The 18,884-nt window shown below is 40.3% G+C and overlaps 1 protein-coding gene across 1 annotated transcript; it reads left to right on the top strand.

Moving 5' to 3' along the window:
- The first annotated feature begins 5,275 nt into the window (after positions 1 to 5,275).
- s100w (S100 calcium binding protein W) lies at positions 5,276 to 7,536 on the top strand. Its single transcript, XM_074653590.1, has 3 exons — positions 5,276 to 5,392; positions 6,789 to 6,937; positions 7,081 to 7,536. Exons 2-3 carry the CDS (start codon positions 6,797 to 6,799, stop codon positions 7,267 to 7,269), a joined length of 330 nt encoding a protein of 109 aa, XP_074509691.1. The 5' UTR covers positions 5,276 to 5,392; positions 6,789 to 6,796; the 3' UTR covers positions 7,270 to 7,536.
- The last annotated feature ends 11,348 nt before the right edge of the window (positions 7,537 to 18,884 follow it).

Genomic DNA, 18,884 nt, shown 5'->3' with positions numbered 1-18,884 from the left:
AAGATTTATGATTTATGGAGACAGTGGTGGTTTTTCATGTCTCTCTTCCAGTTTAGACGCTAAATCATTTGGCACTGGCAGATGTTTTATTAAGTATAAACGTAACGCCACCTGCACCAACAAACACAGAATTCCACAGAAAGTAGGAGAGGGCGCGGTCGGTTTGGATACTTTTGTATTGACACCAAATAACCTATAACTCACCGACTACTTGAACACTAATGAAAATAATTTGATCCCTGAACAGATACAGGTGTTAGCTAACAATTTATCAAGTTTTTTTAGAGCCCAACTCAAATGTGAAAGGCACAATTTTGTTAAATGCACAAGGAGTGTATTTTCAGGACAGTTGGGACACTTTGTTCTGGGCTAAAAAAAACATCATTTAAATTGAAAAAATTGCAATCTAAATTTAAATACCTTATATTTACAATATCAGTTATAAGTTATATCCAAATATAAGCTACTGAGATAGGGAAAAAAAAGGGTTTCTGACTGGCTGCCACTTGAGTAAACAATCACTTAGTGGGTCTTGTTCAGTTAGGAGAAGGCTTGTTTTTGTCTGCTTTTTGTGTGCTTTGTAAGAAGGTAGGTACTATAAACAACACTGTCCCAGGGAGAGCAGACACGCTTTGGACTCCTGTGCTGGCTACCAGCTTTCCAACAATATGTTTTTTTGCATGTGGCATAATTCAAACCTTACAAATGACAAAAGAGTCAAAACTGGATAAAATGTGAGGACTAGTCAGAAGGTCTCCACTCCAACCGTCCCCACTCTCTATATGTAAAGAAGTTTAAAAGGACATGGCACACTGCGGAGCATTAGGTCCAAAAAATGAAGTACATTTTCATTAGGCCCAAAGACGTGATATAAGCGAGATATCAAAAAACAGCAAGTGACTCTGCGTTCTTAATTTTCAAGGAAAGAATATTTCATAGCCTGTGGGCAATTGTTACAAAAGCCCTCTCTGTCTTTTCAGCCTCATTCTTGGGATAGTTGTCATTCACCAGCAGAGAGATCTTGCTGTGACAAAAGGACACACAAACCCTCAAACGCATGACGGAGGGGAAGAAACACACTTTTAATGCTGTAAAAGTTATACAGAATATTTCAAAGTCAGTGCTGAATCCAATGTGTGAACAATTAGGCCAGAAGGCTGCAGGTGTGTGTGAAAAATATAGTAGGAAGAGCACAGGTGTTACTATCTCATCAACCACAGCTCGGCTGTTTGTGACAATGATTCCTGATGTGACTGCAGAAAGGCTGAGTGGACTGGTTATAGTGGGACGGAGAGGCTGAGTGGACTGGTTATAGTGGGACGGAGAGGCTGAGTGGACTGGTTATAGTGGGACGGAGAGGCTGAGTGGACTGGTTGTAGTGGGACAGAGAGGCTGAGTGGACTGGTTATAGTGGGACGGAGAGGCTGAGTGGACTGGTTGTAGTGGGACAGAGAGGCTGAGTGGACTGGTTATAGTGGGACGGAGAGGCTGAGTGGACTGGTTGTAGTGGGACAGAGAGGCTGAGTGGACTGGTTATAGTGGGACGGAGAGGCTGAGTGGACTGGTTATAGTGGGACGGAGAGGCTGAGTGGACTGGTTGTAGTGGGACGGAGAGGCTGAGTGGACTGGTTGTAGTGGGACGGAGAGGCTGAGTGGACTGGTTATAGTGGGACGGAGAGGCTGAGTGGACTGGTTGTAGTGGGACAGAGAGGCTGAGCGGACTGGTTATAGTTGGACAGAGAGGTTGAGTCGACTGGTTATAGTGGGACAGAGAGGCTGAGTGAACTGGTTAGAAACAACAAACTAAAAAATAATAAAAAAATAAACCTAATGTGCACTTTACAAACGATTCTTTTCTCACACACCATGAACATTTTTTAACGTTAGTATGAGGACTGGTTATAGTGGGACGGAGAGGCTGAGTGGACTGGTTTGCAGTGCACAAGACCCTCAAAGTGAAGTTCAGACAGGTGAGTACAATACCAAAGTCATTTATTTTTTGGTAAAGGAGGTTGCGCTGGGATTCACGGTGGAGTGCTAGACCCAAAATCCAATAAGCATATCAATGTGATAGGGTAGCACATCCCAGATTTCAAAATCAGGGAAGACAAAATACCAGCATTTCACTTGTTTGGCTCACATCATAAATGAGTTGAAATGAAAATAAATGAGTTTAGCACTCTTTCAATCCCTGGTAATTTATCGTAAGCATTGTTTTTCTCCAATGAACAGTGGTTGCCATACATTCTCATCTCAGTCAAGTACTGAACATAAGAGGTAACGTTGAAAATTGGTTATTTGGTCCTTTAAACAAGAGGTCATGTGTTGTCTTTAATTCACCACTAGATGTCACAAAACTCTTTTTAAACAAAAACATTTGCGGTTCACTCAGGAATTCCTCCACTGGTTTCTTTCCAGTACCACCCCTTTAGTGAGGAAACTGCTATTTTATGAAAGTATGTTGCCTGTTTCAGTGAGGGTGTGTTAGAACAGATTTTAACATGTGAATACAAAATGTACTCTCTTTGTTATGTCCCGACAAAGGACATCAGTTGAATGGAGATTATACACAAAAACTATTGTGTTACAGAGTCTGGCGTGTTGTAGATGTACTGGTGTTAGTTTGGTGTTGATGATGCAGGAGTCGTGATAAACACATGATTGTTGTGCAACTGAGCAGCTGGACAGAGCAGCCAGTTGTTTGATTGTTCCTACGAGAAGAGTTAACCGACAATTTGTATTTTCTGAGTGGAACATTTTGCCCACTCCTTTGTAAGGTTATAATTACTTGCAAAATATACGATACACAAAACATGACTATAATAATACCTTTTACCTTCTTTGGACCTGTGTTTGTGCATACAACAATGTAGAGAAACCTGTAACCCACACCCATACATTTTAGGAAAATTGTCAAGGACATTTCTTCCATTGCTGTGTGACAGGACTTTTATGTCAAGAAGTTGTTTTACTACTTCTTTGCTGTTTCACACGGACAGGCGTGGTTTACCTTTTTGCTTTACTGGTGGATTATAGTGATTATGAAGAACACAGCCACATCAACATATAGATTATATTAAATACATAAATGCATCTGAGACTGGATGGTAAAACAAGTATTGAGAAGGGAGTTCAAAGCTATTTCCATTTAATTTTCCATTATTTTCTAGTATGTGTTCACGATGCAGACTGCAGAGGTACCGAACCTCTCCAACAGCGAACCTGTAACTCATCCCCCGGCCAGCAGAGTGAGGACAGATGAACTTTTTTTGTAATTAACACCACATGATCCTCCGTCTCTATTTTCTTTTCCTCCCCTGCAAGGAGAATCCGATCTCATTCAATAAGTGAAAGTAATAAGGCCAAAGAGGCTGGTGCTGAACAGTTTGAACTGAAAAAGACTTGGCAGGGGGCAACAGAGGGGAAGGGGAAGGAAATGCTCCCTTTCTGCTGCCTTGGAACAGACGAGTGGAAAATGGAGGTTGAGTTACATAACAGGGGAGTGACTTGCGTCAGAATCAACAAACAGCTAAGACACTCCTACTGACATACTGGAGACTCATGTCCAGCAGACTTGTGACTGCTGCTGGTTTTATTTAGTTTAACTAAAGTAGGACATTTACAGTTACACTAAACAATAGCAAAGTATTCCATTTGTGTCCATTGTGATCCCTGATGATGGCAGAAGTAACTATTCAGCCGCCACATATCAATTTAAAAGTCCCATATTATAAAAAGTGAGATTTGTATGTGTATTATATTATAAAGCAGGTTTAAGTGCTATATAAATACCCTTAAAGTATCAAAATGCTCAATCCACTGAGAAATACACACAGCCCGTATTCAGAAAATGTGCCTACGAAACAAGCCGTCAGGATTTCTGTCCATTTGTGATGTCACAAATCTACATATTTAGACCATTTCACAGCACAATATGGGACCTTTAAGTTAGAAACATGCATTTGAAGGTATATGCAACTTTATTCCAATACTAAACTTCTTAAAACTGGCACTCCTAGAATACATCTTCCTTTTTTTTTTTTTTTACATTTTAACATTGTGATGATAGCTACAGTAGCATGGAGGATTGTTTTACTGATAACTGCCCATATTTGCAAAACTTCTTGAGGGTTGCCAAAAGGAAATTTAATTAATATAGAACATTAGCAAAACAAATTACTTATGAACAAACACACACACACACACACACACAAGCACACAGCCGTGTATACTTCTGTCTTTGTTGGGACACTCATTGACATAATGCATTCCCTAGCTCCTTACCCTAACCTCAAGCTGGGGACACACCAACCCGACATCAGGGAACTGGCGGCGACGAAGGCCGCCTCTTGCGTAGTCTCACGTCGCTTTTGTCTTGGCTGACAATTTGCACCCGAACACAGCACAAAGACTACAGCCAACGGCCAGTCAGCACGGACGTTCTGCGCCTGCATGAGAGGAAACAACTCTCCACACCAGCAGGTCACGGTAGTCTGTATTCATCATCAAAAAAGGAAACCGGAAGACAGAGGACTGCGGATATACAAGCCGTTGTTATGATACGTACATGAAACAAAGCGACGTTTGCCGAACCATTTTCACACCACTCTCACTCACCACTTAGCTTCTTTCCAGATGGCAATGTCGATGTGAAACCCTCACAACTAAATGCCTGACCCCAACTCTTACCCTTATCCTAACCTGAGCCTAATTCTAACCTGAATCTGAAAACCAAGTCTGAACCTTCAAACAAGCCTTTGAAAGTCTGTCCGAAGGTGAAGACCGCCCAAAATATCCTCACTTTCCAAAAATGTCCTCACTCTGAAGGTCTAAAATTCAAATTGGTCCTCACAAAGATAGCTGTACGAGTAAACACACACACACACACACACAGCTATGACTTACCACATAGCTCACCACTTTGGGCCAGGATGAAACCCACTCACTGTAACTTTCCATTAACTCTCTGACGTGTTTTCTCCAGAAGGCTAGTCTGAGCAGCTCCTCTATGAAGAGCCTCATCTTCTACTCCAACTGTTCACACACACACACAATGTCCACACGGGTAATGTTCTCTATAGCTACCACACAAACATAAACACTGTCTTTAGTTAATGTTTTCTTTATTATGGCACAGCTCTCATGAAGCTGAGTGGAAAGGGGGGACATTTCTAATGCATGAATCACTGCTAGTGTGTTTGCACAAGCTCGTATGTGTGTGTGTGTGTGTGTGTGTGTGTGTGTGTGTGTGTGTGTGTGTGTGTGTGTGTGTGTGTGTGCCGGTCAACTCTAAGAGGAGGCTTCCCCCTCAGTCTGACAACAGTCTCATCTGGGACAGCTGGTGACACGGACGTGATCTCTCTTCACCCGGGGAACGTGACCTCTATATAAGGTGAGTACTGATGAAAAGCAAAACGTCGGGGAAGGCAGGAAGGAAAGGAAATAGTAGCGTTTAATTCAGATGCTGAGCATGAAAGATGCTTGAGGGTAAAATCATAGCGTTTATGAAAGCTTCTTTTCAGTGCTGAGCATTTGTCAACCACCTTATTGTGTTGATTTTTAACTTTTACATCATATGCTCATGTCTAATATTAGTCTTACAACTAGGGCTGTCAAACTTAACGCAATAGTAATCTGTTAATGCAAATTTGTTTTAAAGGCCCTCATTTCTTTAACACAATAAAGAAAACTTGCAGTTTTTAGGTTGTAGTGGGCTCAGTTTTAAAGCTAGAGTGAAGATACTGGCATCATTTGAAACTAGAAAACCTAAGGAATCCATATGGCAATGATGTTATACTAGCTTATTACACGGCTGTGTTGAATACTCAATTCTGATTGGTCAATCACGTGGTTCTGCGGTCTGTAATTTCTTTATAACAGACCGTGGCTATGTTTAGCAGACCGTTGCTATGTAAAGCAGACCGTTGCTATGGACGCAGCTCTGGTGTCAGACTCTGCCGGACTGTTTTTGTGTCAAAATATTGATTTCTTAAGTAACTAGTTGTGTAAAAAGCAGGATAATGTACAGCTAGCGGGTTATTGTTGTGAAAGAATCCCCTTCTGGGCGATGAGAGACCCCTCCGCGAAGCGGCAATGCCCTGCTGGGGATTCTTTCACAACAATGACCGGCTCGCTGTACATTATCCCTTACTTGTCGCAAAGAAGGCTAAATAACGCTCCAAACTTGTGCTAAATTTTGTAGAGGAAAAACTGGCATGGTCATTTTCAAAGGGGTCCCTTGACCTCTGACCTCCAGATATGAATGAAAATGGGTTCTATGGGAACCCACGAGTCTCCCCTTTACAGGCTTGCCCACTTTATGATACATGATCACATGTAGTTTGGGGCAAGTCATAGTCAAGTCAGCACACTGACACACTGACAGCTGTTGTTGCCTGTTAGGCTTGAGTTCGCCATGTTATGATTTGAGCATTTCTTTTATGCTAAATGCAGTACCAGTGAGGATTACTGGACAATATTTGTCATTGTTTTGTGTTGTTATTCCATTTCCAATAATAAATATATACATACATTTGCATAAAGCAGCATATTTGCTCACTCCCATGTTGATAAGTGTATTACATGTTTTAATAAATAAAAAATGTGATTAATTTGCGATTAATCGATTAAATAAAATATTGTAATCGATCAACAGCCCTACATACAACACGTCTTAACTGACTACTATCATGATGCTTCATAAGATTTGACAATAGAGTCTACATAAATGTGTTCTCCAGTATGTTTTAAAAGTATTTCCTCCTGACTCTCTGTTAATTATACTCCAGCTACAGCCATGGCACGTTTGGACTTGGTCATCACAAACATTGTGGATGTATTTATGGACTATGCCGATGATGAAGGCAAGAAACAGCAGCTAAACAAAGAAGAGCTCAAGAAGATGCTGGAGCAGGAAATACAAAGTCCTGAGTTAAAAGTAAGAGACTCAACTCACTCACTTTACAAAACATGCACCGCTATTCAATAAATAGATGCATTATCCTGCTTCTTCTTCACCACTCAGGTGTGCTGTTGTACATTTACGATGCTGTAATTTAACTGTAAGAATGTGTTCTTCAGGGTCATATCAATGCAGATGACATCGGGGAAGCCATGGAGATGCTGGATAAAAACCACGATGGCGAGGTCAACTTCCGAGAGTTCTGTCGGTGTGTGAGTGTCCTGGCCAAATGCTACTACCACAAGAAGATAGGCAAGGGCGGCAAGAGATGCAAGGGCAAAGAACAAGAAGGTGAACAAGAAGACTGAAGAACAACCCCTTAAAATGTATGTAACACCGTAATATTTAAAAATATTTAATACACAGGACATTCACAGTATGTGTATGTGACCCTGAAAACAGATGATGCTAGTATTAGACCATTTGCACATCCATCATGAAACTTAAGTTTGTTATTTGTGTTTTAAACTTGCATGCAAAATGTGATATTCACTGCGTTCGTACCTGTCATCTGGTTTTCGAAGAACTTTCCAATCGATATTTCCTGAAAAATAAATAAAAGCAATGAAGTCTGATTTGTTGTTGGCTTCCTCACTGGTTTATCGCAATCACTGCACATGTAGTTGATAGGTATCTGTTGTCACTGCTGTGGGAGGAAACAAGCATGGGTTCATCAAACATTCAACGGACATCCCCTGCTATGTTCTCCAGTGCACATATCACTGTCAGTGCTTCCTCAATGGAAGTGCCTGCTCTAATCTTTCCAATACTGACTGAAATCTCCCACAGGTTTAAACTTAGACTGAAAGTCATTGAAAATATCGAGCGTTCTCTCTGTCTGTCTTTCTCTCTTTCGATGTATTTGTGTCAAATCACATTTATATTGTCAAACCCCTCAATGCACAGTGGAGCTTATCATTTATTATAAACAAAACACATATTTCTCCATTAATTTTGTTGTTGTCCAATAATCCCCTCAGAAGTTTGATTAGCACTAGTCTCGGGCTGTCAAAGTTAACGCGATAATAACGTGTTAACGCAAATTAGTTTGAACGCCACTAATTACTTTAACGCATTAAAGCAACTTACGATTTTTAGGTTGCATTGGGTTTAAAGCTAGAATGAAGATACTGGCATCATATGAAACTAGAAAACCTAAGGAATCCATTGGTACCAACCATGTCATACCAGCTTGTTGTGAATGAGATTAAATAACGCTCCAAACTTACAATAAATCTTGGCGAGGAAAAACTGGCATGACCACTTTCAAAGGGGTCCCTTGACCTCTGACCTCCAGATATGTGAATGAAAATGGGTTCCATTGATACCCACAAGTCTCCCCTTTACAGACATGCCCACTTTATGATAATCACATGCAGTTTGGGGCAAGTCATAGTCAAGTCAGCACACTGACACACTGACAGCTGTTGTTGCCTGTTGGGCTGCAGTTTGCCATGTTATGATTTGAGCAATTATATTATGCTAAATGCAGTACTTGTGAGATTTTCTGGACAATATTTGTCATTGCTTTGTGTTGTTAATTGATTTCTAATGATAAATATACATTTGCATAAAGTAAGCATATTTTCCCACTCCTATGTTGATAAGAGTATTAAATACCTGACAAATCTCCCTTTAAGGTGCATTTTGAATTGATAAAAAATGTGCGTTTAATTTGCAATAAATCTCGACATTTGACCTAATTACCACAACAACAGTCCCAACAAGAATAGCAATATGTCCATACCACTTTTAATATAAATTTATATTCGATTTTGCTTAATTTCAAATGGATTTTCATCCACTCCACAAAGTGTTAACTCCCTCACACTCCTGCTTGTCTAGAACCAAATATGTATTGCTAGTGGTTCTCCTTTGCTTCCCTGTGAGGCACTTATGATTGGCTGAGTAACCCGTCTGTCCACAAATACTTGTGTTTAATGTGGTTGTGTGAGAAAATAGCTAAGCAGTCAGAACAGGTAATGCAGGTTTACCATTAGTGTCCAACAAATGTCAACAACAGCTTAAAGTACACAGATAGGATTTAAGTTTTAATATTGAATTTGTTGCAAGATCGACTTCATAGTGTACACCTCCTGGTCCTTTATATGGTTAGCCTACAAAAGGATGGATGTCTGCATGGGTGACAACAATTAATACTGCATCTTGCACTTTTTTACATATGTGATTGTGACAAAAGTAAATGCCTTAATATATCTAGCATCTAATTTATCAACCTAAAGTCATGACAAATGTTTTAGTTATATAGTTCACAGGTTTATATGTGTATGCTGCTAAGAATATATTCTAAACCTGCGTAGAACGTTTGTGTTTAGAAGCTTTGAGTAGCCACAGAGACTAAAGTAACACTGGAAGAAATTCCGTGACTCTATGATGTTATATTTTTATGGAGAAAGACCAATTTGTGTCCTCACCACTTCCTGAATCAGAGTCACACCCGTTGTGCGCCAATGATATTATATACAACATTCTCCCTGCTGCCTGCCAGGTGGAGCAAGTGTATTGAAATACTATACGTAGAACAGAATCAAACTTTAGTAAATGTAAGGACTCTCAAGTTTTAGATTAATAATAATGCTGCCAGTTTACAGACAATATTTTATCATTTCTGTTGCATGTGTCAGACTTCTTTACCCACAAACTCCCTCCCTCCATAAGTTGCTGAGGAGAACGCCTCCTTTTTTAAGAGCAGACACACAATGTCTGACACATGTCTGTACATATAATAAATAAACACACATGGTGATTCATGGACTGGAAATCTCCCCACAAACCACAAAATATGTATCGTTGCTCAGAAGGTGGATCCATGTTTGTGTTGTCTAATGTTTGGATTTAAGGTGGAATCTAAGGTGGGGTAATCCTTCTTTTTACTGAGGAGCTGCAAGGTGGAGCCTATTGTGGAGAAAATATGTGAAATCTATGGTCAATAATGAAGTATATAACCTTTAAGTTTTACAAGGGATCAAAACCTTACTAAAACATGGATACATATGTCATTTAATTGAGAGTAATCTCTATCTTCTTCAGTATTAATCATATGTATTTGTGGAGTAGAATAGGGATTAGGGTTCATTTAAAAAACTTTTGGTTTAGCTTTGCTTCTGTGACCATCGGGGTTCTTTTCGGACTACATTAATTAGTAATAATATATTTACATAAAAATATGTTGCCTTTTTGTATCTTGAAACTTACCATTTTGGGGCTGAGATAACTCACTGTATAGCTTTCACATATTTTCTCCACAATAGTCTCCACCTTACAGATCTTCATACTCCAACTGCTGTAACCCAAACTCTTCACACATCAATGTAACACACATGCATACACATAAAAGCAATATCAGTGAATGCAAAACAACACAAACATAAATCTACGACAATGAATGTTTTATTGATACAGTAGGGGAGAGTGGGGTGAGTTGAGCCAATTTTTACTTCAGGCATCTTTACTGACAGCATGACAGTAATGTCTCCAACTTAATATATTTCAGGATGTCGTGCATCCTTTGGAATAATCACTTTGGATCGAAAATAAACAGTTTTCAAAATATGGTTGATAAGTTGAGCCACATTGGTTACACCTATTCTATCAATCATACCTGTCCATCACTGAAGTGAACTCCCCTCCATTTTGCCTAAAGTCAGTGGCTCTTTGCTTCAGGAGTGAGGCATGACAGATGGTGACGCACCCTAAAACTCATGAGTCCATCACGTCCTTGAAAATGTTAAAAATGTATTAGCTTATATGATCATCTTTTTATTTATCCTTTATTGAAGCATTGCCGTTTACATTAAAATGTACATAACAAGTTGAAGCCTCTAAATAAATGGCTCAACTTCCCCCAGGCCTTTTGGCTCAAATGACCCTACCCCCACCATTTTAACAAACTTATATCATCCAGCAGTTTAGAGCTCGTCATGCCAATGGCTCCAACATACTTTCCGCGTTGCGTGTCCGTGGACAGCCGCGGACTTCAGTCACGCGAACCCGCATTCATACTAGAATTGAAGGTCCACGGCGTTCTGGCGTTCAATGCATGCACATTTCTTGATCCACACTCCATTTTAGTTGGTGACGGTAATGCAGCATTGTTTGCCAGGAGTTCACTGCCATTTGTCTTTCTTTGTATTCCTTTAAAGACAAATGAACTTATATAAATGTGGGTAATAAATAAGCATCCTCTTTGTTATCTTCTTCTTCTAGGTAAACCAGCTAGAGGTGCATACGCATATGTACATTCAGTCTGCGCGATCACAAACTTTGGGCGGCACACGGGCGTCCACATAGGGCCCACGTGGAAACCTCGCAGACATTGGCGGATGACGACATTTACGCAGATCAAAGCAGACCCGGAAGGTATGAATTTGCCTTAACAGTATAGCCTCATATTGTAACTTCCTAAAGCACCAACACACGTGTGAGATCAAACTTGTCTGTAATTGTTCAGACACAAAAATAATGACTCCTTGAACATAAAAAAATCACTTTGAGTGGCAAAAAAACTGTTTTTGGACCTAAATGTGCTTACCACTTGTCATATGGGCCTCTCACCAACCCAGGATCAGTAAAATGGACAACTCTTCAAAAACGTGTGGTCACGTTACCAATTTTATCTACGGTTGCCTAGAAACAAAGGGTGGGTCCACTTCCCCAGAGGCTCAAATCACCCTGCTCACCCCTACGGCAAAAAAAGACCGGTGAAGCTGGTTTATAGGGAGTAGGCTAACAGTACACTAGTCACCGCATGCATGTTTGTTCACAGGTGTCAGATATTGTCTGACTGCTCTTATAAAAGGAGGCTTCCCCTTCAGTCCGACATCAGTCTCCTCTAGGACCAAGCTGCTGACACAGACGTGATCTCTCTTCGCCTGGTGAACGTGAAAAACTACGGTGAGTCCTGATGGAAAGCAACATATGGAGGGAGTACGTTTTGTGGAGGGAAATATAATAGCTGTAATGTGTCCAGATACTGAGCATGACGAATACAGAAAAGTTTGACACATCAGAAATGACAAAACATTAGCATTAATTATTAATCTAAACTAAATTAGTTCCTTTCATTTACTAAGATTGTATTATGTCCTGTTGCAAGTACAAGTAGCTCTGTGCATTTGAAATCCTCCATAGTGTTGAGTTTGAACTTCTGACTCTTACATTGTTAGCTTTCATAAACTTTGGTCTAATAGCATATCGAATTTAACATTACCAAGATACTTCGCAAGACATGGAAACATCTTGGCAACAACTGTTCTGTTCATCCTCTATGTTTCAAAAGCATTAACTGCTGTGTTTCTTTTAATATGTCCAGCTACAACTATGGCTCGTATGGAACAAACCATCAACAACCTTGTGGAGATGTTTATGGAGTATGCTAGTGATGATGGCGTTCTAAGCAAGGACGAGTTCATGAAGCTTATGGAGACAGAAATTGAAGACCCCGAGATGAAAGTAAGACACTCAACACACTCACATGACAATTTACATTCACTTGTTATCCTGCTTCTTATTCACCACTCGGATGCATTTCATGTTAACTGTGATGGTATGTTCTCCAGGAAAAGCTCAATGAAGCTGCCATAAACAAGATCTTGAAGAAGAAGGATAGGAAGCACGACGGACAGCTCCACTTTGGAGAGTTTGTTATGTGTGTGTCTTTCATGATCAAACGCCACTACAACAAAAAGGGAGGCAAGGGGCAAGAAGATGAAGATGAAACACCAGAAGCTACATAATGTGACTTTCAATTGTTTTTCGAAGTAGTGTAACCTTATTACTGGCTGAGAATAAATAAAAATGAGTTTAAATCAATGTGGGTGTCTTCATCTGTTTATTTTACTGTCACTTGCATAGTAGTTTTCAATGTCATTGCTGTGGATGGAAACAATTAAGCAATTATTGATGGAAGTCCCCCCGCAAGTTTGGCTGATATCAATATTATTATATTACATTTTGCATCCTTTTTTCCCCCAGTAAGAGTCATCACAACTCCCTTTCAAACTCTTTCTTTCTTTCTTAGTTCCCATCTATTTGTGTCAAACCGATTATCCATGCCTATTTGCATCTATTTGTTTGAAAGCACCGCCTTTATGAATCTGTCAGCCAGTTCACGCTGAATACACAGAATGCTCCTGCTCTGATGTCTGTGTGAAACAAAGGCATGAAGTAAAGCCAACTCCTTTTCTCCTTTTCAGTCAATACACTTATCAACATGAGAGTGGGCAAATATGCTTGCTTTATGCAAATGTATGCATATATTTATTATTGGAAATCAATTAACAACACAAAACATTGACAAATATTATCCAGAAACCCTCACAGGTACTGCATTTAGCATAAATATATGCTCAAATCATAACATGGCAAACTGCAGCCCAACAGGCAACAACAGCTGTCAGTGTGTCAGTGTGCTGACTTGACTTTGTCTTGCCCAAAACTGCACGTGATTATAATAAAGTGGGCATGTCTGTAAAGGGAAGACTCGTGGGTACTCATAGTACCATTTTCATTCACATATACTGAGGTCAGAGGTCAAGGGACGCCTTTGAAAATGGCCATGCCAGTTTTTCCTCGCCAAAATGTATTGTAATTTTGGAGCGTTATTTAGCCTCCTTCGCAACAAGTTAGCATGACATGGTACCAATGGAGTCCTGAGGTATTCTAGTTTCATATGATGCCAGTATCTTCACTCTAGCTTTAAAACTGAGCCAACTCCTTTTCTGCTTCTTAGTCAGAAAGAACCTCTTTTGAAACACCAAAGGGTCAGAGCTGGCCATATTTGCAGAGAAATTTTATTTTATCCATTAATTAATAAACTATTAGAGTCAGTTGGGTTCGCTGTTGTCCCTTCAAATGACAGTAATGTGTCCATATCACTTTTCTGATGACATAAAGTTGTAAGTTAACTCCCTTGCATTCCTGTCTGCCTGGAAACAAACATACATTTCTATTGGCTCTCCTTTGCCATGCTCCCGCCTCCCTGCGAGCCACTTGTGATTGGCTGAGAGACCTGTCTGTCCACAAAATGTGCCTGCCGCACATTAAATACACATAATAGAAAGAAATTAGACCCTGTTTAACACCGACATCGAATTTATCAACCTGCATGACAAATGTTTTAGCTATACAGTTCTCAAGTGTGTGTACACTGCTAAGAATATATTCTAAACCGGCGTAGAGAAGTTTGTATTTCGAAGCTTTGAGTAGCCACAGAGTGTAAAGTAACACTGGAGGAAATTCAGCGATTCAGTGATGTTGTATTTTTATGGAGAAGGACCGTTGAATATCCTCCAATTTGTATCCTCACCACTTCCTAAGAGTCACACCCATTGCTCGCCCATGTTATTAAACACTGCATTCTCCCTGTTGCCTGCCAGGTGGAGCAAGTGCATTGAAATACTGTATATACTGTAAGAGGTGAGCATCTGCTAGCACTTTGTTGGCCATAAAAGCCTGTCCTGTTCTGTCATGTACTGTGAGTATATTTAGAAACTGAAATGTGGAGGGTTTCTATAAACTTTCAAACAGAATACTTCACGTTTTGACATAATCCTTGATAATTCTGCTTTGTCATCTATTGTTGATTTTAGATGGTCACATTTGTAATCCCCATTTAGGACTTCTATCTTTGTGTCATAATTGCAGGTCTAAACACATATATGATTGAAAAGTCTGATTTACAAAGAAAGACATCTTGCATTTTGTTTCTTTTCAATTGCTCATAATTGAAAAAGTAGGTTTTATTTACACACACCATTAATGTGAACAAACATCAACAACATCAGAAAACATTAAAAACTCAGTTTCCGTTGTTATTTCACATATTAAAGACCTCTTAATCAATTAGAAATTGAGAGTAGGATTCAAAATCAACTTTATGGGCCAGGTAACCTGGCCGTCAACCTGTCAACCGAGCAACCTGTCCGTCCACAAAAAACCTGCTGCAGGCAGTGATCCTCTGTGTAGTGTTCACCTTGCTTTTTTGTTGTACTGTGGTAATCATTGACTGCGTAACCCACACACAAAGAAAACTCTGTTAGGTCGATGACGTTGGAGTTTTGCATCTATTTGTTTGAAAGCATCGCCTTCATGAATCCGTCACCCAGTTCAAGCTGAATAAACAGAATGCAAATGCTCTGATGTCTGTGTAAAACAAAGGCATGATGTAAAGCCAACTCCTTTTCTCCTTTTCAGTCAGAAAGAACCACTTTTGAAACATGATGTAATCCTCAACCCCTCAATGCACAGTGGATTTATTGTTTAATATATATTAGGAACAAAACACAGAAGGCAGACGTAAAACTCTACATAACCATGAGACATTTTATTTTATCCATACATTAATCAAGTTTGCTGTTATTTGCCTCTTATCCCTTTAAACAACTGGAATGTGTCCATATCACTGATCTGATGACATTAGAAATCCACAACGTGTTAACTCGCTCACACTCCAGCAGACTCCGGTTGCTGCTGCAGGCTGTAACAAGAAACGATTATATAATATATATAATGCTACACCTGTTGGCGTGAGACCAACAATCATGTCAGCACATCTGTCAGCACACTATTGGCTATAAAAGCATCCTGCTTTCAAACTACTGTAAGTTAAAATGTGCTCTTTGTGAAATGTATTTATGATATTAAACCTCCAGATACAAGTACTAAACATATTTCTGTGTAATCCACTATAACAGATTAACAAGTGCTCGACAAGGAACCCAAATTACTGGCTGCAGAAGCAAACTAGTGTAGTGTAAGCATAAATTAACCCTAATTCCTGTTCTACTCCATAATGACATATAATTAATCCTGAAGAGTCTATAAAAGTAAATGAATCAGTGACAAGCGTAAATGTCCATTCAGATCACGCCCCAGGCGGGGAGAAGAACACACCCTACCCAGGTGTCATCATCTCCACCTTTGCTTCTTTGTTCTTTATTTTCATTCCCGAAGGATATATACAGTATATATATCTATGGTATCACTGTCACATCTCAATTTCTAAGGTGAACTAAACAGAAATAAAGTAATAAAAAATAGTGGTAGTTACTGAATTACAATAACCACGTTAGTCATCAATTATTACTCAGGGGGGTAATTCCATGAAGGTGATATCATGAAAGGCAATACATATATGTTATAAACACACTTACAAACTTGATTTCATCCCTATAAATCACAACATTAGAACACTCATTAACCGTCAAATCAGCACCTGCACAACAAAAACCTCACATGTAGTAGAACAACGGTTCGTATGATATCTTACGAAAAAGTTATTTTTTCTTTTTCGTTTCTTTTCCTACGAATGTCCAGCAACACGCGCCAATTTCAGCTCGTTACATGCATACAGTCTTTTCAAAATATACTTCCGTCTTCACAGGAAACAACTTCCTTATAGGTTTAGGCAGCAAAAAGATTCTCGGTCTTTTATCTTAAATCTTATCTTTAATTAGTTAAAGGGACTATTTGTAACTTTCAGAAATGCTTCTTAACAGCGACACCTGTGGCCGTGAAATCAACGAAAGTCAGCATCGGGCTCGCGCCTGCTCGCTCTAAATATACCTGAACGAGCATCGCTCAAAACAGTGAGGCGACACACGTCAGCTAAAACCACAATATCACTCTATATTTCAGCTGCTTGGCAGTAATGTTAGCTGACCAGACGAAGGTCTCTCCATGAACATGATTTAGATCTGATCCTAGTGTTGGCTTTTACTGCCTCAGCGCAGGCTGATGCAGCGGGGCTCTGCAGCGTGTCTCCCTGCTCTCTCCGCCCGCAGCCGGAGAGAGCAGGGAGACACCGGCACCCGGTCGGTAACGAGACGATAACGTTACTAGCTGAGGAGCTCCGTCACTTCACAAGACACGGGAAACCTCTATTGGTCTGGAGGAGCTGCAGCATTTATTTCTGCAAAAACGTCCACTAGATATTCTCAGAGCTAAACTAACTCTTCTGCAGTGAGGAGTGAGCGCGCGTTCACGTCTAGAGGTGGAGCGAGGTGGAGCGAGCTGAGAACACGCGCGCTCTCTGAGTGAAGGCAGGCAGGCAGAGGAGGAAAGGCAGCGGCCACACGCGAACGCGCATATGCGAGCGTGCATGTGTGGCGACCCGCTACATTTATACACTTAAAAAGTTACAAATAGTCCCTTTAAGTTTAGGAAAATATCCACTTGGTTAGGATTAGGCAACAAAACTACTTAGTTAGGCTTAGGAAAGGATCAATTTGGTTAGGATTAGCCAACTAAACTATTTAGTTAGGTTTAGCAAAAGATCGTGGTTTGGCTTAAAATAACTCCATAAAAGGCGTAACTCAAGTACGGAAGTTACATCACAAATAAATCAACGTTGACTTTTAACAACGGCTCTTTCTAACCGTAGTATGGTAGTAGTAGTAGTAGTAGTAGTAGTAGTAGTAGTAAGGTAAACACAACAAACTCAATAGCCACAGCAAGAACAGAGTGCAGGCAGCACAAATTATTTTTTATGAATGGTGCTTTCACTCTGCCCGTTATCATTCACAAGGTGTCAAATACCAAAGCTTTGTCACAGCCGTCGACTTTCGGTACCGCCATACAAGACACCCTTTAGCGTTGGTATGAATCACACCGGGCCATTAGTATATTGTAAACCAATCCGAAAGCCAACTTGGCTTTCATCCAGAAGACCGCTGTTCATGTCCCGTGCGCTCCCGTGTGTTAAGTTTCACGTTACAATCAGCTGTTGGTTCATGTCCCGTGTTCACAACGTTCAGTGTCATTTTCACTGTACAAACGTAGTAGTTTTAGGCCCAACCATGTAGTTCTTTCCTAAACCTAATAGTGGTTTTGTTGTGACGCCAAGGGTAACTATAGTGGTTTTGATGCTGAAAACAAAGTGACACCAAGGGGCGTGACAAAGCAGCAGTATGCGACGAGTTGGGATGAGAATGTGTTTCTTCACTATATAGAGTTATACTACATGCACCGCAAAAGAGTCCAATTACATTTGTTTGTTTGTTTTACAAGAGCATATTGTCATCGACAGCTTCCACATAAGCAGTAATAATACTAACTGACAAAGCAGAGAAACAATGAAAACCAGATCCAAAAAAGCACAAAGAAAGAAAGAGAGAGAGGGGGAGAGGCATACAGGACAAACTTGGACTCCATTGTGTCTGTGGGTGTCACATTTCCTGCTGTCCAGTGGTAACTCATTGTAACCCAAGCTGCATTATTCTTGCTCAAACCACACAACTGCTAAGAGAACTAAGCTTCGGTTTTGATCTGTCATTCCTTTCCAGGGATAGTTTCAGCCAAACCATAGCCCATAAACCATAATGAACTCAACAGGGTTATGACACACTCTTGCACAAGCAGAGCTGTTTAACAGCTACAAGCTTTTTGTTGATCAAGCTGCAATAATTGAATGCATATGCCTGTTTGTTGATTTACAGGAATCAGGAAGTGAATGATTTGTTGACATCACATAACTTTGCATTTTCGGTGGATGTGTATTATCCAAACGGAAAAAAACAGGGCAGAGAAAGAATGAAGAGCAATTTAGCTACTTCCTCTGTGAAATCCTCCGCTTGAGGTAAACAAGCATTCTTGTGCGCACACACATACACACACAATAAACCACTGGGTTGTAGTGGAAATTTTTTTTTTTGGTGTTGTTACCACGGGAGAAAGGCAGAGACAACACAACACACAACAGCAGCCTGCTTTGACAAAAACAGCCCCGAAGCACATTGCACACTTTTGCTGGAGCTGCTGGAGTTGTATGTGTGTGTGTGTGTGTGTGTGTGTGTGTGTGTGTGCGTGCGTGCGTGCGTGCGTGCGTGCGTGCGTGCGTGCGTGCGTGTGCGTGTGTGTGTGTGTGTGTGTGTGTGCGCGCGTGTGGGTGTGTGTGTGTGTGTGT

Source organism: Sebastes fasciatus, chromosome 12, assembly GCF_043250625.1.
Source record: "Sebastes fasciatus isolate fSebFas1 chromosome 12, fSebFas1.pri, whole genome shotgun sequence".
Lineage (NCBI taxonomy): Eukaryota > Metazoa > Chordata > Actinopteri > Perciformes > Sebastidae > Sebastes > Sebastes fasciatus.
The sequence above is the reverse complement of the archived record's forward strand: the minus strand, read 5'-3'. Positions and strand labels throughout refer to the sequence as shown.

What these genes read in the sequence shown, in the direction of transcription:
- s100w (XM_074653590.1), top strand. Translation starts at nt 6,797, where the DNA reads ATGGCACGTTTGGACTTGGTCATCACAAACATTGTGGATGTATTTATG. An exon ending in TACAAAGTCCTGAGTTAAAA is followed by an intron (nt 6,938 to 7,080) that starts GTAAGAGACTCA and finishes TGTGTTCTTCAG; the next exon opens with GGTCATATCAATGCAGATGA.